This window comes from Oncorhynchus nerka, linkage group LG21 (assembly GCF_034236695.1).
Source record: "Oncorhynchus nerka isolate Pitt River linkage group LG21, Oner_Uvic_2.0, whole genome shotgun sequence".
Classification (NCBI taxonomy): Eukaryota; Metazoa; Chordata; class Actinopteri; order Salmoniformes; family Salmonidae; genus Oncorhynchus; species Oncorhynchus nerka.
The window spans coordinates 12252768-12280461 of NC_088416.1; the positions used below are offsets into that span (position 1 = coordinate 12252768).

The 27694-nt window shown below is 39.4% G+C and overlaps 1 protein-coding gene across 3 annotated transcripts in view; it reads right to left on the reverse strand.

Annotated features, from left to right (window-relative positions):
* Positions 1-13498: 13498 nt before the first annotated feature.
* The window catches only part of LOC115103925 (spastin-like), a 34101-nt gene continuing 19905 nt past the window's right edge, over positions 13499-27694 (reverse strand). For 2 of the 3 annotated variants that reach the window (XM_029624989.2, XM_029624988.2), the window contains 5 exons: positions 25690-25732; positions 25496-25575; positions 20400-20470; positions 20262-20302; positions 13499-15710 (listed from right to left, as the gene is read on the reverse strand). In XM_029624989.2, the coding sequence (XP_029480849.1) occupies positions 15585-15710; positions 20262-20302; positions 20400-20470; positions 25496-25575; positions 25690-25732 (361 nt within the window). In that variant the 3' untranslated portion in view covers positions 13499-15584. Of the gene's footprint in view, positions 15731-20261; positions 20303-20399; positions 20471-25495; positions 25576-25689; positions 25733-27694 lie in introns of all 3 variants that reach the window. The other variant, XM_029624990.2, reaches the window with a different exon arrangement.

Here is a 27694-nt window from a genome sequence, read left to right on the forward strand (position 1 = left end):
TGCATTACATTTCAGTTTTTATAGCTGTGAATGGATGTTAACGACTGTGAGACTCATCCCATATAGACATACACTCACTTAACAAGAAAACAATTCCCATGGCTTTGTATCTACTTGGCAGAGACAGCGTAACAGAACTTGGCTCGGGTCAGCAATTAAACTGTTTACTGAATCTGAGAGGTCCATGAACATACATATCCTGACATGGCTTGTCTTTGTTGTCGCTCTCCAACCAAGTTTAAGCCACAATCTGTACTATTTATTGTTGCTAAGATTACTTGTCCTTGTGTGATATAAAGATGTAGGAATTAGAGTATGTTGAACAACTTTATCAACCCCAAGAATGAACAGTATTAGGTATTTTTGACCTATTACTCTGATTCAACATCTGTTAATAATTTGTAAAAGTGGAATTTCCAGCGGTGTAGAAAGTCCAGGCCTGGTTTCCAGAGACAAGCCATGTTACCAGGAATCCCTGGCTGGCTGTGTCACAGTACTCTTGAATATCTATTTCCCCTCTGGAGAAATATACTGTGTAGGTTTGATGGGTAAAAAAAACACAATTCAATTCATGGCCCTGTTAAAATACTTACATTTATCATTCCTTCTATCCTTCCCCTTCTTTCTGCCTTATCTGACAAAGGTGGATTGGTGAAAGCAATAGCTGCAGACTTTATCCATTTATACACAGCGATGGCTTACTTTAAGATGGGGAGGAAGGAGACAGTAGGGCTTGTAACAAGGATGCATTTTTATAGGGATTCACACAGGTTTCCTCTTGTCAGTGTAGTTCTTGAAGGGAAGCAGATCAGTAGAGTGAGTTGATCTAGATCAGATGATTTGGACAAAGCTAATATATATATATATATATATATATTTAAAAAAACATCTCCAGGGAATGATGGCATTATCAGTGAATTCTATAAATAGTTTCAGGAGGATATTATTGAGTTTATATTCAATGTTGTAAGGAGGCAATTGATTTAGGGGCCCTGCCTGTTTCTATGACACAAGGCCTAATTTCTGTAATAACCAAACCAAACAAAGATTCTATGATGTTAGAAAATTGGAGACCAATCACATGAATGAACAATGATGGAGAGCTACTTGCATCCATCTTTGCAGAAAGACTTAAAAAAGGTCTTGACCAAATCATTGATGAAACCCAGTCTGGTTTTTATTAAGGGCAGACATATATGTAATAGTATTCTACTAGTATTGGACTTGATAGACTACAATGAGCACACTATGGAAGATAGCTTAAATTGATTTGTAGACTTTTACAAGGCATTTGATACCGTTGAACATTATTTTATTTTTGAGACTGTTCGATTGTTTGGTTTTGGTCAATATTTTCAAAGTGTAATTAAGACACTTTACAATAGTAAAGTCTCTGTTAAATTATCCCATGGAACTTCACAAAGATTGGACATTAGACGTGGAATTAAACAGGGATGCCCAATTTCTCCTTTCTTATTTTTATTGGTCACACAAGTTATGGCACCGCATATAAATAAGGATAGTTTTAGGGGTATTCAGATACAAGACAAAGAGATAAAATGTTCACAATTGGCTGACGACACCACCATTTTTTTGAAAGATCATAATGAAGTCAAGAAAGCTATTGAGTGTATTAATGCCTTCACACATGTATCAGGTTTATCTCTGAATATTAGGAAATGTGAATTATTTCCTTTGAAAAAATGTGACTTAAACCTAGTATGTAATATCCCTGTAAAAGATGTGATCACATATCTTGGTATTACAGTTAGCAAAGATCAGAAAGAAAGGGACAACTTACATTTCTCTCCTATTGTAGAGAACATTGGAAAGAGATTTAACTCCTGGTTATTAAGATATCTTTCTTTATCTGGACATGTGCTTTTATCAAAATCTGAAGGTCCAGATGAGTTTATACCTCCCTTGTCTTGGATGTTCCTCTGTCAGTAACTAAAATGGTTGATACTAAATTATTTAACTTCATATGGAGGAATAAACCTCATTATTTAAGAAAAGCGGTAATATGTAGCACCCAAGGTGAGGGAGGGTTGAATACTCTGGATTTTAAAACCTCTAATATAATATTTAAGATTAAATGGATACAAAACTATTTAAGAGATTGTCACGACTCCTACCGAAGGTGGCTCCTCTTCCTGTTGGGGCGGTGCTCGGCGGTCGTCGTCACCTGTCTACTAGCTGCCACCGATCCCTTTTCTAATTTTCTGTTTTGTGTCTTTCTGCATCTGACAGAACTGTTTCGGTTTTCGTTCATTCTCTTTGTTATTTTTGTTATTTCAGTGTTCAGTTCTAATAAAAGCATGAACACATACCACGCTGCAACTTGGTCCTCTCCTTCCAACATCTGTTACAGAACTACCCACCACCAAAGGACCAAGCTGCGTGGCCAGGAGGAGCAGGGATCCTGGGCCCGGGAGAAGAGAGAATGGAGGACATCGTGGATATGGGAGGAGGTGATGGCAGGGGACAAGACCCTGCCATGGAAACAGGCTGAAGTAGCGAGGGAGGAACAACTTTGCTACCAGGAGTCACAGCAATGAAGCAGACACGAGAGGCAGCCCCCCAAAAATTGGGGGCACATGGGGAGTGTGGCGGAGTCAGGATTCAGACCTGAGCCAACTCCCTGTGCTTACCGTAAGGAGCTGAGGATGGAACCAGAGCCAGTCGGGGTGAAATTGGAGGTGAGCGAAGGGAGCGAGGCAGAGACAGTGAAGGAGTTGATGGGGAGATTGGAGGAGAGAGTAATGAAAGAGTTGCTGTGTTGGTGCATGAGGGACGACATCCGCCCGACAGAGCGTGTCCTCGATTTGATGTCACCTGAGTCAGCTCTCCATACTCGTCCTGAGGTGCGTGCTAGCCGTCTGGTGAAGACTGCCAGTCCCACGCATCAGGCCTCCTGTGCGCCTCCCCAGCCCTGCACGTCTTGTGCCAGCCCTGCTCTCCAGACTTCCAGTACGTCTCCTCGGGCCAGGATATCCTACGCCGGCTCTGCGCACTGTGTCTCCAGTGCGTCTGCACAGCCCATTGCGTCCTGGCCTGCGCCCCGCACGTGCCGGGACAAAGTCACCATCCAGCCAGGACTGGTTGTGCAGGCTCTTAGCTCGAGACTTCCAGTGTGCCTCCATGGTCCGGTCTATCCTGTTCCTCCTCCACGGACCAGGCCTCCAGTAGGTCTCCACAGCCTGGTGAGTCCTTTGCCTGCTCCCAGAGCCAGGTCTCCTGTGTGTCTCCCCATCCTGGTGAGTCCTGTGCCAGCAGCCTGTCCGGAGCTGCCAGAGTCACCCTCCTGTCCGGAGCTGCCAGATTCCTTAAAGAGACCTTAAAAAGGTGTTATGATATGAGTTTCCAAGAAATTCTATGGCAAAGATGCACTTCGCTGTGCCCTGAATGCTATTGAAAATGGCCAGGGCATTAAGGTAGATACCCGTGATTTTAATGTATCAAGCACAAGGTGAGACTTAGATGCACAGGACACAGATGATTGGAGTCTTACAATATTTATGCATCCAAAAAGGGGTAGGCAACACAATGGTCGTGTACAGGCGAAAGGTCAAAACCAGTTCTGAGTAGAATATGGCAGATTCAAGATCAGGGCAGGCAGGATGACCAGGCAGGTTGGGAAGTATTCCGGAGTCAGGCAGAGGTCAAAACTGGGAAGACTAGCAAAAGTGAATAGAGAAGGGGTACGGGGGGGGGGGGGGGGTGGACACACTGGTTGACTTGACTAAACATACAAGACGAACTGGCACAGAGAGACAGGAAACACAGGGATAAATACACTGGGGAAAATAAGCGACACCTGGAGGGGGTGGAGACAATCACAGGGACAGGTGAAACAGATCAGGGCATGACATAATGTGTCACACAAAACCCTGAGGCGCCACCAAGACAAGCAGGTCAAAACCCCAGGCCACGGTCATTTGGGTGGGTTACCAGTCTTCATTAGCTCTTTCAAATGTGACCTAGTGAGTCATATCCCAAAAATGTAAAGAGCCCTTTTTGGACTTACATCATGTGATGTGAAAATGTACCTTTGACCTAGCGGAGAGGAAGGCATTTGGCAGGCATAGACTGGCTTTTATAGTTTTATGAAGCGGCACCTAGGGTAGCTGGGCAAAATGCCCCTTTGCTAAAAAAATCTATTGTATTATATATAACTACAAGTCTGTTAAAGTCTGTTTGTGTCAGCTATTAGACATTGATCTTATGGAGGGGGGGTCTTACCCCATGTTACCTGTTACCCTGTGGTTGCTAGTTAGACTATTGCAAAACTGGACAAATGATCCACTTACTACTATTGTCACTATGAATGGTAGATAGAGGGCAGGGATAGACTGATATTTGTGCTGAGTCAAAAAATAGTCATGTTTATTTATTACAAATTATTTAAAAAATTACATTAAATGCACTATGTATTATGTGCGTTAAATGCTGTAACACAGAATAAAACAATAGAAGTCCAATGATGGTAGTGACTGCCCATTACTGCTTATCACTTACAGCTGAAGTCACAAGTTTACATACACTTAGGTTGGAGTCAATTAAAAATCAATTTTCAACCACTCCACAAATTTCTTGATAACAAAACTATAGTTTTGGCAAGTCGGTTAGGACATCTACTTGGTGCATGATTCCCTGATTGAGAATCATACTTAGGTAGCCTGGTTTCACTTTTGAGTTGTGGGTGTTTGTCTTCCGTGTCAGTGCTTGTTGCCACACGGGACTGTTTTGTTTATTCACGTTTATTGTTTTGTTCCAGTGTTCTGTTGTGTTTTGATTAAACATTATGGACACTTACCACGCTGCGCATTGGTCCTCCGATCCTTCTCGCTGCTCCTCCTCAGAAGAGGAGGACGAGATCTGTTACAGGTGATCCTAACTGACCTAAGGCAGGGGATTGTTACTAGGATTAAATGTCAGGAATTGTGAAAAACTGAGTATAAATGTACTTGGCTGGTGTATGTAAACTTTCGACTTCAACTCTATTAATTAACATGACTTTAAATATTTGTTTTATTTTATTACTTTATTATTTCATTACAAGTCATCTCATCTCTGTAGAGCTGCTGCCTATGTTGTCTGACAAAATCACAATTTGAGTAGTGATTTCAAAGTAAATAAGGCATACTTTTATGACTGCTGAACACCAACTATCAGTCACTTAGTTCATGCATTTTCAGGCTCGCGAAGCAACTGCTTTTTATCACTCGAAAATTGTGTCTAATCTATTGATTTTACCACAGGTGTTCTCCAATCAACTTGTAGAAGCATCTCAAGAATGGTCAATGGAAAAAGGTTGCACCTGATCTCAATTTCGAGTCTCATAGCAAAGGGTCTGAATACTTATGTAAATGAGGTATTTTAGTTTTTAAAATTTGTATACATTTGCAAACATTTCTAAAACACTGTTTTCACTTTGTCATTATGGGGTAGAGGGCAGGATAGACAGACTGGTATAAGTGCTGAGTGATTAGTGCTTTCTAAGGTCGTTTTGGTGTGTGTTAATTTATTCAAAAATAGTCATATTTTTTTATTACAAATTATTTATATTTTTACATTAAATGCACTATGCATTATGTGCGTTAGATGCTGTAACACAGAATAAAACAATAGAAGTCCCATGATGGTAGTGACTGCCCTTTACTGCTTATCACTTACAATTGAAGTCACAAGTTTACATACACTTAGGTTGGAGTCATTAAAACTCGTTTTTCAACCACTCCACAAATTTCTTGTTAACAAACTATAGTTTTGGGAAGTCGGTTAGGACATCTACTTGGTGCATGACACAAGTAATTTTTACAACAATTGTTTACAAACAGATTATTTCACTTATAATTCACTGTATCACAATTCCAGTGGGTCAGAAATTTACATTACTGTGCCTTTAAACAGCTTGGAAAATTCCAGAAAATTATGTCAAGGCTTTAGAAGCTTCTGATAGGCTAATTGACATAATTTGAGTCAATTGGAGGTGTACCTGTGGATGTATTTCGAGGCCTACCTTCAAACTCAGTGCGTCTTTGCTTGACATCATGGGAAAATCAAAATAATTCAGCCAAGACCTCAGAATTTTTTTTGTAGACCTCCACAAGTCTGGTTCATCCTTGGGAGCCATTTCCAAATGCCTGAAGGTACCACGTTCATCTTTACAAACAATAGTACACAAGTATAAACACCATGGGACCACGCAGCCGTCATTCCGCTCATGACGCGTTCTGTCTCCTAGAGATGAACGTACTTTGGTGCAAAAATTGCAAATCAATCCCAGAACAACAGCAAATGACCTTGTGAAGATGCTGGAGGAAACAGGTACAAAAGTATTTACATCCACAGTAAAAGGAGTCCTATATCGACATAACCTGAAAGGCCGCTCAGCAAGGAAGAAGCCACTGCTCCAAAACCGCCATAAAAAAGCCAGACTACAGTTTGCAACTGCACATGGGGACAAAGATAGTACTTTTTGGAGAAATGTCCTTTGGTCTGATGAAACAAATATAGAACTGTTTGGCCACATTGACCACTGGTATGTTTGGAGAAAAAAAGGGGGAGGCTTGCAAGCCGAAGAACAACATCCCAACCGTGAAGCACGGGTGTGGCAGCATCATGCTATGGGGGTGCTTTGCTGCAGGAGGAACTGGTGCACTTCACAAAATAGATGGCATCATGAGGTAGGAAAATTATTTGGATATAATGAAGCAACATCTCAAAACATCAGTCAGGAAGTTAAAGCTTGGTTGAAAATGGGTCTTCCATATGGACAATGACCCTTAGCATACTTCCAAAGTTGTGGCAAAATGGCTTAAGAACTACAAAGTCAAGGTATTGGAGTGGCCATCAATCCTATAGAAAATGTGTGGGCAGAACTGAAAAAGCGTGGGCGAGCAAGGAGGCCTACAAACCTGACTCGGTTACACCAGCTCTGTCAGGAGGAATGGGCCAAAATTCACCCAATTTATTGTGGGAAGCTTGTGGAAGGCTCCCTGAAATGTTTGACCCAAAATAAACAATTTAAAGACAATGCTACCAAATACTAATTGAGTGTATGTAAACTTCTGACCCACTGGGAATGTGATGAAAGAAATAAAAGCTGAAATAAATCATTCTCTCTACTATTATTCTGACATTTCACATTCTTAAAATAAAGTGGTGATCTTAACTGACCTAAGACAGGGAATTATTACAAGGATTAAATGTCAGGAATTGTGAAAAACTGAGTTTAAATGTATTTGGCTAAGGTGTGAGAGGAAGTCTAGTGTGAGAAGATGGAACTAGGTGAAACTTGGCAGACATTCTAACCAGTTAGAGGGCAAGATAGACAGACTGGTATACCACAGACAGAAGTGGTAACTCAGACACGTCACAGGGGCTATAAAGCTGAAGCATCCGTTCATAATGTTTTCTCATGACCAAATATGGTAGTGACAGGAAGTCCAGTCAAATATCTTTGGGTTTACACTCCCAAAAGCAGCACAAAAAGTTTGATAAACCTGCTATTGTGCAAGAGGGGGGGAGGGCCTCCAGAAATCAAAACATACACATTTACTGGAAACAGTGCTAATGACGCCATCATTCACCACCCACTCCTCTTATAAACCCTCCACCTCACCTCACAAAAGAAACGTCTCGTTGGGTCTCACTTTCTCGTTTGCACTAGAAGCTTTGAATATTTTTTAACACAAGGCTATATCCGCTTGCCATGGATCAATCACCACCAAACCAGCCAGAGTTTGTCCCAATGAAAGGAAATAAGTACATGCGTCTTGAAGACACTCACGGAGCGCCCAAGTTCCAACATACCGTCGTCTTGGGACAGCCACAGCCCGTTGTACCTCAGCCCAGGGATCACATTATCTGGTCGCTTTGCAGCCTCGTGTACGGCAACCCATTCTGTCTCGGAATGTTAGCCGTGTATTTCTCCATAAAGGTGAGTTGGAATTCTCCTTATATAGCTTTTTATAGCAATGTCTGGTGTTGGTGCTTGTATTGTCTGGATTTTGAAATTGAGCAAGTTATTATATAGGCGACCAACTTTGAACTATGGAAGGAGGACAACATAACAATTATCTACATTTGCGTTTCGTTTTCTTGTTATCACACTGTTATAAAAATGTGTAGCCTATTCTTCATCTATAGGCTCTATAGATCTTTACTACAAAATAACTATTTTATGGAGTATTAAACCACTAAGAGGGTAATTCATAACTGAGATCATCTCATTAGTGTGACATGTCATGTGTGCATGTTGTTAACTAATATGCATAGCTACATAAACACAATCAGCAACACATGAAGGATTCTATAATATAAATTATTCTACATTTTGTCTTCCAGTCCAGGGACAAGAAGATGGTTGGAGACTTGGAGGGAGCAAGAAAACACGGGAAGACTGCATGCTGCTTTAATACTGTGACTCTGACTTTGGCAATCCTCGGGCTGCTCTTCTTCTTCATCATCATCTACCAAGTTACACACTGAGTAGTCCCAGTCTTTGCTTTTGTAAAAAGTGTTCATTTGAAGTCTTGGCAGGTGTTATACACCTCTAGGATTGTGTCCTGATACATTTCAGCTCATCTCTTAAACACACACACACACCACAGAAGTTCCTTCAGCACTGTCTACCAGATCTTATTTGCTCTTCTTTAGTTTTGTGTTTTAAGGACGCAAGATGATTCTTTTGAAGTTCCATTCAAATGTAATTTTTTATTAATAAATTCAACCTTTTTGTAAATGCATTACATTTCAGTTTTTATAGCTGTGAATGGATGTTAACGACTCTGTGAGACTCATCCCATATAGACATACACTCACTTAACAAGAAAACAATTCCCATGGCTTTGTGTCTACTTGGCAGAGACAGCGTAACAGAACTTGGCTCGGGTCAGCAATTAAACTGTTTACTGAATCTGAGAGGTCCATGAACATACATATCCTGACAAGGCTTGTCTTTGTTGTCGCTCTCCAACCAAGTTTAAGCCACAATCTGTACTATTTATTGTTGCTAAGATTACTTGTCCTTGTGTGATATAAAGATGTAGGAATTAGAGTATGTTGAACAACTTTATCAACCCCAAGAATGAACAGTATTAGGTATTTTTGACCTATTACTCTGATTCAACATCTGTTAATAATTTGTAAAAGTGGAATTTCCAGCAGTGTAGAAAGTCCAGGCCTGGTTTCCAGAGACAAGGTAAGTTACCAGGAATCCCTGGCTGGCTGTGTAATGTGGTACTCTTGAATATCTATTTTCCCTCTGGAGAAATATGCTGTGTAGGTTTGTTGGGTAAAAAAAACACTATTCAATTCATGGCCCTGTTAAAATACTTACATTTATGATTCAGCAGGGCTTGTAACAAGGATGCAAATTTATAGGGATTCACACAGGTTTCCTCTTGTCAGTATAGTTCTCAAAGGAAAGCAGATCAGTAGAGTGAATTGAACTAGATCAGATGATTGCGACAAAGCTAAAAAATAAATAGTGTGAGCTGGGGGCCATTTTCAGGCTCCTTGCAAAGCTCGATAGCCTGCAGAGTTCTGGGCCCTTTCTGGGCTAAAAGGAGGAGGAGACTATGGCTTAATGTTTTTATGCCAAGAGTGTGCCAATCTGTCATCAAGGCAAAGGGTGGCTACTTTGAAGAATCTCAAATATAAAATATATTTAGAGTTGTTTCAAAGGATCTGATCATTAATTTTTTTCTTTTTCTCTTATGTAATATGATATATCCAAATCTAACTGCCTGTAGCTCAGGACCTGAGGCAAGGATATGCATATTCTTATACTTTTATTTCATACCATTTTAAAGAAAATAATTTCTAGCTGCCATCCATATGTTTCCACTGTGCTGTGATGTTTAAAAAACTTTTATATTCTCAGAGTATTATTATATGATTGATCGATTGATTCGACTTTTCCAATCACACAGCAGTGCTATTTGCAGAGTTAGCTGCAAGTAAATGTTGCAATTTTTCAGTCTTTCCTCTGTCTGCGACCAAAAACAAGCTGCATATGGGCATTACCACAACAAGTGACCTAATGATTCTATCTCTTCGCAGCACAATGTGCAGAGCTGGGATGGTTGTATCCCCCATCTATAACATTCTATTAGTTGCATGAATTTTGTATAATAATTTAAATAGAAAAACTCTACATTTTGAATCTGTCAATATTTTGTGTATCAGTTCATAAACCATGTGCCATGGAATCGGTACATCGAAAATCTCCTCACAACTATTTTGCAACCTTTATGGTGCAGCTGTGAATTTTTTGGTCCTTAAATTAAACAGGTATACTTTATTATTTATTTAAAAAAATGTATTTAGCCGATTTTGCTCTTTAATGCTGGGCCGACAAACAAATTCCTTACCTTCTCCACGTTCCACTTGCCTCCTCCGTGTTTGCGGTAATGCTGCAAACAGTTCGTTGTCATTTTGGATAGAGCAAACATTTCCACATTTCCCTTCAAGCTATGGGTATTGATCATATTCCGGTCTCTAATAGAAAAGGGGACCATCTTAAACAGTTAAACCATAGGGAAAGTTTTGGGATTTACAAACTACAGGCCACTAAATACCCTGGTTTAAATGAAGATATTGATTTCTCACCCTTACTGTAGGGTCGTGATGGGTCCATTTGCTGTCATCTAGTGGACATTTTGCTCAATTGGCCTCATATATGGTTAGACTGTTGTTGTTCATGTTTTGCTGTGTTCTAGTGTACTATGGAATATATAGCTCTTATTCTTGACACTTCTCCCAGTCATATTTAAGGTTAGAACTACCTTTTAGTGTTCTGATACTTCTAGTTTGGAGTTGTATTTTTATGATAACATAGCTACAGTATTTCACCTTTTAATGTGTATAGTATTGCTTACTAGGTGTGTCCAATCAATTGTGTAACCACTCCCTCTTACAATTAGGGCTAATTGAAAAGCTGTTAAAAAAAGAGGACATTGTATTCCTTTTTTTTGTACTCCCTGGCGAAAGCCATGCAGCCGAAACGCGTCGGTTTAAAAAAAAAAAAAAAACGTTGTCTCTATTGAACATGCCATAGTAAAAGGCATTTTAATCAATTATATGAAGAGTGCCTTGGTCCTCCTTTCTTTTTGATGCACTGTATATGTAACTTGAAATCACCTGAGATCACAATTTTGTTATAATTTGGATGAATGATTAATAGAAATTCTGAGAAATCAGCTAAGCAAAGTGGGACATGGCTTTCGTGGTCTATAGAGGGTTTCGACAAGCACAGATAATTGTCATTTTAACAATACAGCATGATGTTTAAAGTAACTGAGGTGACCGACAGATGTCCCTGCCATTTAGAGCATTTGAAAAATAGTGACTGTCCCTCCACCTTTTTTTCCCCCTCCCTTGTCTCAAAGAATTAAAAGATCTATAGTTTGGTGAAGCTTCAATAAGACAAGTTTCAGTTAGAAACATACAGTTCTAGATTGTGCTCTGAAATAAGTTTTATTAGAGTGATCTAACATTAAATAGTCCCATCCTTATGTTGACAGGGATGCCCTGTCTTTAAGGAAGCTGCCTTGAAATAGTTAATGCAACAGGCACAATATTTCTCACATTTGATCCAGGCTGTTTTTGTGGTCTAGATAACAGCCGTGTGAAGTTAGCCACAATAAGGATGAACCACGATAAGGATGAACCACGATAGAGGAATTTTCAGTTCACCTTAAAAAAACGAAGGGGGGGGGGGGGGGGTAGTGTTAATGGTGAATATACTGAAAAGACAGGACAAACAACAAAACACACAAACTGTCACATGCGCCAAATACAACATGTGTAGACTTTACTGTGAAATGCTAACTTACAAGCCCTTAACTCTTCTTAAACTGCACTGTTGGTTAAGAAAATATTTACAGAATAAGCTAAAGTAAAAAATGATAAAAAGTAACACACTAACGAGGCTATATACAGGGGTTACCGGTACCGAGTCAGTGTGCAGGGGTACAGGTTAGTTGAGGTAATTTGTACACGTAGGCAGGGGTGAAGTGACTATGCATAGATAATAAATAGCAAATAGCAGCAGTGTACAAAACAAATGGGGTGGTCAATGTAAATAGTCCAGAGGCCATTTTATTAATTGTTCAGTAGTGTTATGGCTTGGGAGTAGACGCCGTTAAGGAGCCTTTTGGTCCTAGACTTGGCGCTCCGGTACTGCTTGCCGTGTGGTAGCAGAGAAAACAGTCTATGACTAAGGTGACTGGAGTCTCTGACAAGTTTATGGGCTTTCCTCTGACACCGCCTATTATGTAGGTCCTGGATGGCAGGAAGCTTGGCCACAGTGATTTACTGGGCCGTACGCACTACCCTCTGTAAGCGCCTTACGGTCAGTTACCATACCAGGCAGTGATGCAACCGGTCAGGATGCTCTCAATGGTGCAGCTGAAGACATTTGAGGATCTGGAGACCCATGCCAAATCTTTTGTCTCTTGAGGGGAGACTGTCTTGGTGTGTTTGGATCATGATAGTTAGTTTGATGTAGACACCGCTCCACTACAGCCTCATCGATTAATGGGGGACTGTTCGGCCCGCATTTTCCTGTAGTCCACGATCAACTCCTTTGTCTTGCTCACATTGAGGCTGTCTCATCGTTGTCGGTGATCAGGCCTACCACTGTTGTGCCATCAGCAAACTCAATGATGGTGTTGGAGTCGTGTTTGGCCACGCAGTCATGGGTGAACAGGGAGTACAGGAGGGGACTATGTACACACTCCTGAGGGGTCCCAGTGTTGAGAATCAGCGTGGCAGACGTGTAAAGCATTGCTGTGAATGAAGCATTTCTGAATATGAGTCCTGTATGTGACATGTATAGTATGAGGTCCTTATTTTATTTTTTAAGACTTTGAGAGTATGGAAACCCAAATCACTCTAAGTCACAATGGCCCTGTAAACACTCAGGTTGTACAACACATTTGACAATGTTAGTTATAATAAAAAATAAAAAATGTTTTATGAGTTTGTCTGCGAATTTGTTGTAAGCTACATCAGTTGTACAACCTTAGAATGTACAGGGCAGATGTCTGCAAAACGTTACCTTGAATAAATAAGCAATAGTCTATTGTACACCGTCTAACTTTTGCTGTCCCCTTTTGGTTTGGAGTGGGACAACAGCATTACGTTCAATGAGTAGGGCAGGGGTAATTCAACTCTTACCCTTCAAGGTCCAGACCCTGCTGCTTTTCTGTTCTACTTGATAATTCAATTGTACACACCTGGTGTCCCAGGTCTAAATCACTCGCTGATTAGAGGGAGACAATGAAATAAAAAGCAGTGGAACTGGCTTCGAGGTCCAGAGTTGAGTGAGGGGAATAGGCGATTTACTTCAAACCATGAAATCCAAATGTAACAATCAAATATTTGTGCAAACAAGCAACAAATAATGCAGTGGTGTGCTGCCTCATAACTATCAAGCTGAACAACCATTGTAAAAATTAAAAAATAAAGTTAGCCTAGCAACTGGTTGCAACATATGACACAATAAGTCATTTTAATTTTATTTTCATATTTTACACAAATGCATTACAAAAGCCCTGATTTATGTTTGACATCGTAAACGTATCCAATTGGGCACAGACGTCAATTCAATGTCTATTACACGCTGTTTCAATGTCATTTCATATAAATGACGTGGAAACAATTCTGATTCAACCAGTGTGGTCCAGTGGGATAATATTCAAAACAGGTTATGCTGGTTTACCCAAAGGAAACACAAGACCCCTTTTAAATCAGTTGCAGATGAAGTTAAACTGCATTGGGGATTAATTCAGAATGCTTATGCTATATTGGAAGTTTGGATCAAGTTTAAAAACAACACCACAATGAGCTGTTTTCACAGACATTGTTCTATATTCATGTCAAACCAATACCCGTCGACTGCAGTTACTGCACTTTAACTGCAGTTTCAAAACGTATCTTTTTTATTTTTTACAAGTACTGCTGTCGCTAGAGAAAAGTGAAGAAGCACCATTTTGTTGTGAAAAACAAAAAACAAAGGCACAGATCTATGCTACCATGCACACGACTAAGGCCTCTCTTGTTGGAGGGATGTTACACACAAACATTATGTACAATGGGATACTTATGTACAGTGCATTCAAAAGTATTCAGATCCCTTGACTTTTCTCACATTTTGTTCAATTACAGCCTCATTCTAAAATTGATAAAATATTATTTTTTCTTCAATCTACACACAATACCCTATGACAAAGTGAAAACAGATTAAAAATAAATAAATACAGAAATACCTTACTTACATAAGTATTCAGACCCTTTGAGATTCGACATTGAGCTCAGGTGCGTCCTGTTTCCATTGATCACCCTTGAGATGTTTCTACAACTTGATTGGAGTCCACCTGTGGTAAATTCAATTCATTCGAAATTATGATTTGGGAAAGAACACACCTGTCTACTGTATATAAGGTCACACAGTTAACATTGCATGTCAGAGCAAAAACCAAGCCATGAGGTCAAAGGAATTGTTTGTAGAGCGCCAAGACAGGATTGTGTTGAGGCACAGATCTGGGGAAGGGTACCAAATAAATGTCTGCAGCATTGAAGGACCCCAAGAACACAGTGGCCTCCATCATTCTTAAATGGAAGAAGTTTGGAACCACCAAGACTCTTCCTAGAGCTGGCTGGCAGCTCAAACTGAGCAAATCATGGGAGAAGGGCCTTGGTCAGGGAGGTGACCAAGAACCTGATGGTCACTCTGAAAAAGCTCCAGAGTTCCTCTGTGGAGACTGGAGAACCTTCCAGAAGGAAAACCCTCTCTGCAGCACTCCACCAATCAGGTCTTTACGGTAGTGGCCAGACTGCAGCCACTCCTCAGTAAAAAGGCACATGACTGCCCACTTGGAGTTTGCCAAAAGGCACCTAAAGGACTCTCATAAGAAACAAGATGCTCTGGTCTGATGAAACCAAGATTGAACTGTTTGGCATGAATGCCAAGCGTCACGTCTAGAGGAAACCTGGCAGACTGGGGCGATGGTTCACCTTCCAACAAGACAACGACTCAGGTGTGCTAAGCTTGTAGCGTCATAACAAAGACACAAGGCTGTAATCGCTGCCAAAGGTGCTTCAAAAAAGTACTGAGTAAAGGGTCTGAATACTTATGTTATATTTTTACTTTATTTTTTATAAATTTGCAAACATTTCTAAACACCTGTTTACACTTTGTCATAATGGGGTATTGTGTTTAGACTGATAAGGGAATTACATTTTTTTTTAAATAAGGCAGTAACATAAAATGTGGAAAAAGGGGTCTGAATACTTTCTAAATGCACTGTACATGTGCCTTGTCTCAATGTACCGTTTAATTAATAATTTCAAATTTAAGGATATTTATACATATTTATTTATAAAATCACTGTGACTATAATAGTTTGGAAGACAACAGCTGTATCATAACACACAATAAATAGTTTATTTGAACAGTCCTTAGAGTTAAAAGTAAAACAATAACAAAAACACCTCTGTTCAAAACACTTTTCAATCCACTGCCTCAATGGCGGTTCAGGGTTAGGACAGAGACGGTGTCCCCTCTCGTCTCATACACCAGTGGTGTCCCCATAGTCCTTGTTCCAGCGCACATACAGGTCCAGCGTTTGTGGTCCGACACTCCTCTTGATCTTCTTCAGTGACTCCACAAAATCAGAGAACCTGATATTCCTCACCTGCACAAAGGCACAGAACACTACAGCGATGAAGGGTGCAACAACAGCAGGGTGGTTCATTCATTCACATCAAACGTAAGAAAACCGAATGAAACTGTGAGGGAACACCTTAACCTGTCCAATGAGAAGAGCTCGTTTTCATTTTCTGTAGGAAAAAGGTTTTGCAACCATTAAGAGTTGTTAAAAAAAATGTAACCTTTATTTTACCAGGCCGTCAATTAGGAACAAATGCTTATTTACAACGATGGCCCGGCAATAGGCAAAAGGCCTCCCGTGGGGGAGGGTGCAGGGATAAAAAATAAAAAAGTAAGACAAGAGGGACAACACAGACAACACAGGGTTTTTCATTAAAAGTATATATTTAACTTTGTGAATGATGCACATTGTGAATGCTGCAAATACTTGAGCTTGCCTGTTGCAATGGAACCAATAGAGGTCCTGCAGGGGCCACACCACTGCCGCAGCCCCAGCAAGTTGTAGGAGGAAGGGGCCAACTTGAAGGACGAAGAAATGAGTCTGAAGAAGGATGGGACTAGGATCCATTATGTCAGAGGAACTATGTTAGACTCACTGTGCTGAGGCATCTAGAGGCTCAGAAAGAGTCATAGCCACTGGAAGATTTTAGGGGGAAGATGTCTGTGCTACAGACAGCTATATTGGTCCACCAATACAGGACTAGTGAAGGCCCAGTGCACTACTTTTGTGATAAATATATATATATATATTTTTTTTATGATGATTTTTCAAGGGGTGCTGCAACACCCTCAGCCCCCCCTACTTCTTGTGGCTATGGAAAGAATCAGAGAATCCTGGAATAATCATTTGACCTTTTACAGGTGACAGACTTGAGGATTTTTTGCCTAAATCCTATTTAGTTTCCTTAGTTTCGGATTTTCCCTTCAGGTTTTCGATCTCACATTTCTAATATAAAAATAACTAAATTTGATGTACTAAAGTCCACAACAATGCTCAAATATTTTTTTTCTTCATTTTTGGGTGTAAATACCAGGGTTGTGGTCATTTACATAAATTAAATTCAAAATTAAATTCTCTCTCCCAGTAAATTCCATTTAATGCAATTATAATTCCAGTCCTCTGAATTCCAATGTTAGGTCAATTCCAATAATCCAAATCCACAAATTCCAAATTGAATTCAATTCCTGTAATGATTATACTGGAATTATAATAATATAGGTTGAAATTATTAAAAGCAAATCCGACAGTCCATGTCATATACTATCATTAACTTCATTAACTGGGAAATGTACAAATATAGAATTCCAATGAAATTCATTTTCAAAGATTAAACAACAGAGCCGCGGGCCCCCGCCTCTCACGAAACAAATGGTCACTCTGACAGCTCCAGAGTTCCTCTGTGGCGATGGGAGAACCTTCCAGAAGGACAAGCATCTCTGCACTCCACCAATCAGGCTTTTATGGTGGCCAGACGGAAGCCACTCCTCAGTAAAAGGCACATGACAGCCAGCTTGGAGTTTGCCGAAAGGCACTTAAAGGACTCTCTGACAGTAGTGAGAAACAAGATTCTCTGGTCTGAATGCCAAGCGTCACATCTGGAGATAACCTGGCACCATTGCTACGGTGAAGCATGGTGGTGGCAGCATCATGGTGTGGGGATGTTTTTCAGAAGCAGGGACTGGCAGACTAGTCAGGATCAAGGAAAAGATGAACAGAGGAAAATACAGAGAAATCCTTAATGAAAACCTGCTCCAGAGTGCTCAAGACCTCAGACTGGGGTGAAGTTTCACCTTATATCAGGACAACGCCCCTAAGCACACAGCCAATAGCTGTGTAGCAAAGCTCCCCGTCCAACCTGACAGAGCTTGAGAGGATTTGCAGAGAAGAATGGGATAAACTCCCCAACTATAGGTGTGGCAAGCTTGTAGCTTCATACCCAAGAAGAGTCTAGGCTGTATTCATAATATAGCTAGCTAACATACATTTGGAGGAAACAAGTTGTAATTAACTGGCTAGCTAACTAGCGTTAGCAGTGTTTTAAATGGTGGCTTGTGCAGCTAGCTAACCAGCTAGAAAACAACAGAACAAAAGTATAATTTTGGATTCGAAAACTAGTCCAACAGGCTCTGCATTTCAGGAATCACAATCGTAAGTACCCCTGGTGCACTGATAAATTATTTAGCCATTTAAACAATTTATTTGTTGATGAAAACTCTGTTTTTGCAACTGCAGTCATCGGCTTCCTTGCATTTCAAATGTGACCTGGTCGGTTTGGATTCTGGTTAGTGACGGTTGTTATCCAACGGAGCGCTGTGATTGGTTGCACAAATATTCTGTGGCGGGCTTAGCGAAGGGGCAATTCCCACCCCATCCTCTGCATCTAATGACTTGAGGGAAATCTATTAAATGCTCATACCCTGACTACACCGCTCACGTCGCGTGCGCGAGCATTGCAAAGTAAATGTAGAAATATATTATTAAATTATTGCACCCACACTGCTCGCATGCGCCAACGAGCGTCTGCGTTGCCATGGGCTAAAATAGAAGTCAGTTCTATTTGTGACACAGATCGCGCTGCAAGTCCTGCCTCTCCCATCTCGTCATTGGTTTATAGAAGCAGGTACCCACGTGCCATCTCATTGGTTATGAAAGCCGGAAAGACGAACAAGGTCAGTGGCGGTAATGCACCTAATTTATGAAAGTTGCCAATCGCAATATAAAGTACAGAGAAGAAAAAGCCTGGAAGGAGGAGAGATGACTAGAAACGATTTGGTTCACCGTTTTATGTGTGGATTAATTGTTGGAGTAGAGGACCTTCTGCATTTCAGGAAAAATAACAACTCAATATCTATATCCCAGGACAAATTTGCTAGCAACAGCAAGCTAGCTAAATAGGACAAATTAGCTAGCAAGTGCAAGTTGGCTAGCTAAATCGCCATACATTTTCGTTTTGATATTTTAACCTGCGTGTCGTGATCGCGTTTGGTGTGGGGGGATTAAATTAATTTATGCACGATGGCGCACGCGCGCAGCCGGTTTGGGTTACGTGTCAGTCTGCTCTGGTCGCGTCTGGTTTTCTAGGGACCTTAACAAAGAGTCAGCACACTCAACCCCAGCAATTATTAACTCAAACCCTGGTCCCTATGACTAATTCAAAAATGATTATATGAAAAGGTTAAGGTGATGTCTCTAGATGTTACATTAAGGTTATTTAGTGTTTTTTACAATGGATTCACTTTTTCTTTGCATCACTTTTCAATAAAAAAGTTAATAAAAAAACTCATATGGCTTTTTAAAAATGAGAATGTGACTATAATAAATAAGCACAAAAATAGCACAGTATGGAATTATAGGTGAGCTAATATCAGATATTTGGCGTAGCATATCGTGGAATAGATTTTCCCAAATATCGCCCACCCCAAACATACCCTAATAAATAACACGCCAAGATTCATAGGTAGAACTTGCTGCCAAGGGCACCAAGTTGGCACAGGATGACCACTCTGTAGACAAGCTGCCCGAAGGGTAGTCAACAACTAGAGCGTTGGACTAGTAACCGGAAGGTTGCTAGATCGAATCCCCGAGCTGACGAGGTAAAAATCTGTTGTTCTGCCCCTGAACAAGGCAGTTAACCCACTGTTCCTAGGCAGTCATTGTAAATAAGAATTTGTTCTTAACTGACTTGCCTTTTTAAATAACTGTTAAATTTTTAAAAACTTGAAAAAAAAACTAGCCATTGATTCTCAAACCGAACACTATCACTCAATATGCGCGTTCACGTGTCAATCTCAATTGCTAGTTGTCGAGTCTACGAGGGCTCCACTGAACCTTTGGCAGCCTCTTTACTGAGTGGGCATACCGTGCCGATTCAGTGTCCTTGGCAGCAACTTTTATCCATGAATTTTAAACCGTTACCTAGCAACAACATGGCCACTACTACTTTGCCCTCAAAATTGTCAGAATGAATCTAAGATAATCATTTGTTTTTAAGTTTTTGCAGAGGTCTTAGTCTTGCAATTTTACATCTAGCTAAGGTGTTTTGTGCTTGAAGGAGTAGTATTTGTTAAGTTTTAAAAAGTACATGAAAACAAGTTAGTGCAGTAGAGAGTCTGCTGTGCTCAGCTGACCCGGCACTGTTTAGAGAAACATGCGGTTCTAGACTGAATTATGAGAACACATCTACAACTTTATCAGCATGCTGGAATTGAAGGACAAGCTACAGGTTGTTCATCAGTGCCCAAAATCACTAGCTTGTCACTAGCTTGTTATGTTCCATCCTTGTGTTTGTCAGTGAAGCTAGCCATTAGAACTAGTTAGCAGGCACTATGAGCAGGCAGGCTAAGTCCACTGGCGAGTTGCTTTGGTGCCATTTGTGCTGCAGTAAAGAGATGCCGTTTTGCTTCATAGCGTATCATGCTACAAAACAGGTCGCAGAAGGAGACAATGCTTGCAAATGGGTTCTGAATTTTGGAACATTGACAAGTGGCAGTTGGGATACAAGTGGTTGATTGGTCGAAGTGTTTGGTTTATTATTCAGCCTTAGTGTGATGTATACAGTGAATAGTGTAAACATACCTCGTTTGCGGCCATGTTCCTGACTTGTTCTGGACGCAACTCTGAGAATTGAAATAGATTGCATTAGGAAACAAATAGAAACATTTGTAAAGAGACCAATTTCTGTATCGATTCAAATGAATGAATTATGCCGCTTACCTCTGATGGGACCGAGGGACGCATCTTTGGCCAGCGAGGTCAGGTCACTGCCAGAATAGCCTTCTGTCATTCTGCAAGGATTACACATATACCAAGTATTTCCATTATACCACAATATTAAATTAAGTTTGGGCGCAGATAGCCTAGTAGTTAGAGCATTGGGCCAATAACCGAAAGGTTGCAGGATCGAATCCCCGAGCGTACAAGGTAAAATTCTGTCGTTCTGCCCCCTGAACTAGGCAGTTAACCCAATATGAATTTGTTCTTACTTAAATAAAAGGTAAAAAATATTTATTTATCTACATCTCTTAGATCTCTATACAGTCAGGTCCAAAATTGTCACCCTTGATAAAGATGAGCAAAAAACGACTAAAATAAATAATACAAATACTGAGCTATATTATATATATATATAAAATATAGCTCATAATATAGCTCAGTATTTGTATTTGCTAAACAATCTGAGCAATTGTTTTAGTATAAAATAATATAAATAAATAACTGGAGCATTCGCGAAAAAAAGCACATTCGTTGCACAAATGTACCTAACCATAAACATCAATGCCCTTCTTAAAATCAATACACAGAAGTATATATATTTTGTAAACTGCATATTTAGTTAAAATAAATGCATGTTAGCAGGCAATATTAACTAGGGAAATTGTGTCACTTCTCTTGCGTTCAGTGCAAGCAGTGTCAGGGTATGTGCAACAGTTTGGGCCGCCTGGCTCGCTGCGAACTTTCTTCTTAACAAAGGCCATAATTAATTTGCCAGAATTTTACATAATTATGACATAACATTGAAGGTTGTGCAATGTAACAGCAATATTTAGACTTAGGGTTGCCACCCGTACGATGAAATACGGAATGGTTCCGTATTTCACTGAAAGAATAAACGTTTTGTTTTCGAAATTATAGTCTCCGGATTTGACCATATTAAATGATCAAAGGCTTGTATTTCTGTGTGTTTACTATAATTAAGTCTATGATTTGATATTTGATAGAGCAGTCTGAGTGGTGGTAGGCAGCAGGCTCGTAAGCATTCATTCAAACAGCACTTTACTGCGTTTGCGAGCAGCTCTTAGCAGTGCTTGAAGCACAGCGCTGTTTATGACTTCCAGCCTATCAACTCCCGAGATTAGGCTGGCAATACTAAAGTGCTTATAAGAACATTCAATAGTCACAGGTATATGAAATACAAATGGTGTAGAGAGAGATAGTCAACGCGTCATAATTTCTATAATAACTACAACCTAAAACTTCTTAACTGGGAATATTGAAGAACTGGGAATATTGAACCACCAGCTTTCATATGTTCTCATGTTCTGAGCAAGGAACTTAAATGTTAGCTTTTTTTTTTTTACATGGCACATATTGCACTTTTAATTTCTTCTCCAACACTGTGTTTTTGCATTATTTAAATTGAACATGTTTCATTATTTGAGACTAAATTGATTTTATTTATGTATTATATTAAGTTAAAATAAAAGGGTTCATTGTTCATTCAGTATTGTTGTATTTATCATTATTACAAATATATATATTTAAAAAAAATAATAATTAAAAAAAAAAGCAAAATAATAAATCAATACAAAAATCGGCCGATTAATCGGTATTGGCTTTTTTTGGTCCTCCAATATCGGTATCGGTATTGAAAAATCATAATCAGTCGACCTCTAATTAATTCATAATACAAATTAATAAAATTAAATAAAATTAAAAAAAAAATATATATATATATATATATATATATATGACAGTTGTCAAAATGATTGGCAACCCTAAATATTATTAATATTATAATAAATTATATTTCATTTACATTCTACTCTTTTAATGAATCTCATTTTAAGCAACTGTATTGTGTCCTTCCATGGCATCTTGTTTCAATAGGGTATAACAATGAGGTAACACGCATGTAAAATCCCATTGTCATCCGTCACCATGTGAAAATTCACAACACAAAACCGACAAATGGTTGTTGAACATCAAATCAGGCAATGGGTACAAAAAAAAGCTAAAAAACAGAACACAACAATTAAGAAGTTTCAAACTTGCCTGGTATTGGAAAAAAAGTGTATCTTGTCCCCACACACAGTAAGGAAGATAGTTTGGGAGGCAAAGAATATTGAAGGGCTAAAGTTGGAAAATTACAGAACTTGGTCACTTCTTGGGGTCACCAAGTCTCCAAATCTACACTTAGATGCCACCTCCATGCCAATAGGCTCTTTGGAAGGGTTGCCAGAAAAGAGCCTTTATTGAGAGCAACCAACTAATGTAAACTCCTGGAGTTTGCTAAACGCCATTGACACTTGTATTGGAACGCTTGCTGTGGTCAGATAACACAAAAATAAAGCTTGGCATTGAAAGGAGGAGAAAGGAAGAAGAAGAAAGGAAGAAGAAGAAAACCTCATACCTACTAGGGCTGGGAATTGCCAGGGACCTCACGATACAATATTATCACAATAATTAGGTGCCAACGATATGTATTGCGATTGTCATGATTCTACATGTATTGCAATTCAAAACTGTGATTTTTTTCCCCCAAACATATTGCTCACCACATATCTGCTACAGAGTGACAAGATGGAGCCATGAGAAAACGAGTTTTGATCAGTCATGGGAGTTAATGTGCTGAAAACAAATTGGCTGTCTATTTAAAAAGTCGATATTGGATGTTATGGGGCTGTTTTGCTTCCACTGGTCCTGGGGTCCTTGTTAAGGTCAACGTCATCATAAACTGTAGCAAGTACCAGGACATTTTAGGCAAAAATCTGGTTGCCTATGCCAGGAGGCTGAAACTTCAACGTAAGTGGATATTCCAGCAAGACAATAACCCCAAGCACAACATCAGAATCCACAATGAAATGGTTAACTGACCAAACAAATCTATTTTGCAATGGAAATCTCAGTCTTCGGACTTGAACCTCATTAAAAACATGTGGTTTGAATTGAAGAAGGCAGTCCATAAGCACAGACCAAAGGATATCAAGGATCTGGAAAGATTCTGTATGTGCTCTCCAGTGGGGATTTTAGCATGTAAATCTTGGTGGGAAAACAAAACAAAAAAATGTGGGACGCATGCCAGCAAAGCCACTACACAATACATTAATTGCACTATAACGCTGACAAACGATGCCCACAAACTGTTGGGACTCTGCTGTTGGGGCCCTAACACCTTACCACTGCTACACCTGGCTTTCAGCGGAGCCTTGTCTGGCAGTGAAACAGTTCATCCAGTCTCATTTACTGCCTTTAAAAAAAAACATAGCTGATATGGCTGACTTGCTTAAACAAATGTAGTTTCTACTGACAATTGAAATGTACAAACTATGGCATAAGGGGGCGACAAGCGGATAAGAGGCAATCCGTAATTTTGTTTAAGACTTTAATGAGCAAGTGACGAAGGACGTAGTCAGTATAACTATTTGTTCAGCACTTTTGAAATGTACAGCGACAGAATTCAGAACATTGGCCGTTCTTACAGTACTGTACAACAAGTCAGAACCGTAGGATAAACAAAGGGGGCACATAAACAGAATGAAAGCTCTTACAATATTCAATGACTACATTTCTCTAAAACAGGTTAAAGGCTTCATGTGCACCACCAAGCTAGAACAGTAGGCACAATTAAGAGCTGAAAATATACCACATTTTTAGGGTGAGGCACATGGGCTACTAACAGCTTACACTTAGTATTACTTTCTTAGCTACAGTATACATATCTCCCTTGCATATTACATCATTTATGCAGCAGCATACAATACATTTTTGGACTCACCTTGTGAAGGTGGCGCAGCGGTCATTTGTGGGCAAATTTTGTCATCAAACTTTGTCATCAAAGTCTGGCATTCTCTGGATTTATGATGGCAACTCAAACAAAAATAACACACAGCCACTCCATTGAATAGCAGGCGAACGTTAGTGGTTGCTTTTATCTATAATTGATCTTCATTATTTATCTTCATATGAAAAGAATTTGCCAGTGGATTGTCGACTTGATTCATGATGATGACTGCTAGCTAAGACTTTGAAATTAAGATGTTGACATGATCAGTCCAATCAAAGCTACTGTACATATAACGTGATTTGACGTAATTTTATCTGTGGCCAGTGACCTTGAGGCTTCTTGGAAGGGCACTTGTAATAACTCTACGGCAGGACCCAATCACGGCACAATGCTCCTATTTTCTGCTGGCTCGCCCCACCACCACGGAAAGCACTGAGCTAGGCTGAAATACCTGCGTTTTGGAGCTGCCTTACTCATGAAAACAAACAAAAAAGAGACCATGTGTGTATGCAGCTTTATTAACTGAATGACTTATATATTTTTTTACATTGTTTGCAAACTGATATGTGATACGTATTAATGCCAAAATAACAGGCAAAACCCCCCAAAACATATATATGGATAATATATATTTTCAAAACAATTGCTAAAAATGTGGGACCTGCCCTGAATGAAGGGTCGCCACTGGTGTTCTTCAATCTCATAAAACATTTGAGAAAAAGGCTCAGTCCCACAGGACGGCGCACAATTCGACCAGCGTCGTCCAGGTTTGGCCAGGGGTAGGCTGTCATTGTAAATAAGAATTTGTTTTTAACTGACTTGCCTAGTTGAATAAATAAAATGTTTTTAAATAAAGTACCATTATCCAAGGGGAGGGTGCCGGAGTATTGAAAACGATCTTTTTTTAAAATTACTTGTTAAAGAAAATCTTTCACTGAGCAATTGTATTAGCATACAATAATATAGTTTTGCTCATCTTTATCTAGGTTGCCAATAATTTTAGACGTGACTGTATAACTCTGTATGTCATTCTGAAAGCATAGAGAGATAGCAAACATTTCAAATATAACATAATGTCTATTCTTCTCTATATATTAATATATCTATTGAAATCTCTTTATTTATCCATCATTTTGAAAGGATTACAGTGAACAAAACATGTTATATTATAAAGATATATGGATATCATGATCTATCGCTATATCTAATGCGCTATCAACTACCTATTGTACAACGTTCATTCATACCATGGTAAAGGATATCTAAAAGTACATAACATATTAGGTAGGTTTCCAAGTCAGTTTACCTGGCTAGCTGTGACAGTTCTTTCTGTGCGAGAGGATTTCCGTGCTTCTCCAAAAGGTTCTTGACCAGTTTTAGCCGTGTCTATACACAACACACAATTATATACATTTTTTGCAGGGAAATTGTATGGGGGAATGTGATTTGTTTACTGTATGGCTACAATTGTAAATTGAATTAATAGGTTTCTTAACATACCTCTTCTGTTGGTAAAGCCACATACACCCGTTTTGCAAATCGCCTGTGAATAGAAACAGTTTGAGAACATGTACCATTGGGTAAGCCTTGAAGACTTAAATGACAATTCCACCACTTTATAACCAGTTATTATGCTGTTAGGATACACTGAGTGAACAAAACTTTAGGAACACCTGCTCTTTCAATGACAGACTGACCAGGTGAATCCAGATCAAAGCTTTGATCCCTTATTTGATGTCAGTTGTTAAATCCACTTCAATCAGTGTAGATTAAGGGAAGGATACAGGTTAAAGGATTTTTAGGCCTTGAGACAATTGAAACATGGATTGTGTGTGTGTGCCATTCAGAGGGTGAATGGGCAATACAACATATTTAAGTGCCTTTGAATGGGGTATGGTAGTAAGTGCCAGGCGCACAGGTTTGGCTGTGTCAAGAACTGCAACGCTGCTGGGTTTTTCACACAACAGTTTCCTGTGTTCACACAACAGTTTCCAGTTTCCCCAAAGGATATCAAGCCAACTTGACACACATGGGCCAGCATCCCCGTGGAACACTTGACACCTTGTAGAGTCCATGCCCGGATGAATTCAGGTTGTTCTGAGTGCAAAAGGGTGTTCAACTTAGACCAAAGGATGTTTGTACAAAGCATCCTTTGGTCTAAGTTGCACACAGTGTATATGAACTACTGTAGGATTTGATACACATTGATGTTTTATCATTTTTTGTTAGTCATTCTGCATGATTCCTCATTTTTTAAACCTGTGCATTGCCCTCATCTACAGTATAGTCAAATCACATTTTATTTGTCGTCACGTGCCGAATACAACAGGTAGACCTTACCGTGAAATGCTTACTTACAAGCCCTAAACCAACAATGCAAAAAAACAAATTTAAGTAAGAAAATATTAGCAAAAATATATAAAAAAATAAAACTTCAGGCCAAATAAAAAGTAAAAAATTAACTATAATTTCCGGGGTGCATTTCACCTCCCACGATGCAATACTCTGCCTAGTCTGCAGTTAGCTTAGCTCGCTAGCAAGCCCAGATGAAGCTTATCATAAGTGAAGTGCATTTCACATTCCTTTTGGGTTATAATAATATTATTATAATGCTTGCATGAATAGAATTCTGAATATATGTTAATGTCATTGTAACCAATCAACTGCATTACACACACAAAAAAAGGAGTTTGATGCTAACAAATGCTAACCATAAGTTACCGTATCTGATGGTTAGCAAGTATGCTAGCTAGCCCAACTTCTACATCAGAAATACGTTTTTCCAACAATCACAGTCGAGTTAAACTTAGCGACTCTTTTAAACAAATGTCCAAACAACATGTAGGCCTGTTAGAACATTTATTAAGACATTTACAGGCAAATCACTATGGAATCCTAGTCTCTCATAGCTAAGTAGCTAACTCTGCTGCATCTGAAATAAAGTGTTTTCAACAATAACAGCGAAATACAGCCTGTCCAAGTAACCATCTAAACACTGTAGGCCTATTAGAACTACTAAAAAGTATGACATTTATAAGTAATTCACTACAAAAATATAGGCTATTTGGAAAAGGGCGCAATGGCCGCAACTTCATCGGTGATGGCCGGAGTGGTTTTGCCAAATGGAATCATGATAGTTTGAGCCTTGAACAGAAAAATATTGGAGTAAGCCAACTAAATATCATTCTATAGGTTTTTGAGCGTCACCTTGCAAGCAAAACATTTTAACCACCTCCCTCATGACAGCGAAGAGAAAAAAAAATGTATGTTTTGAAGTTCATTTTTTGGAGGCGGAGAGAAGATTTTGCAATTTTGTAACTCACTTCATACAATTCTACACATTTTTCCATAGGGTGGAGGAAAATGTTGGCAGTTTTTAATATGATAACTGATGATCAAAGGGCCCACCCCGGTTGGTAATTTGACCATACTTACTACAAGTTTAGATAGCTGGCCACTAGACTAATTTATCAATCTAAAACATTTAAGCTGACGTACTAATTTA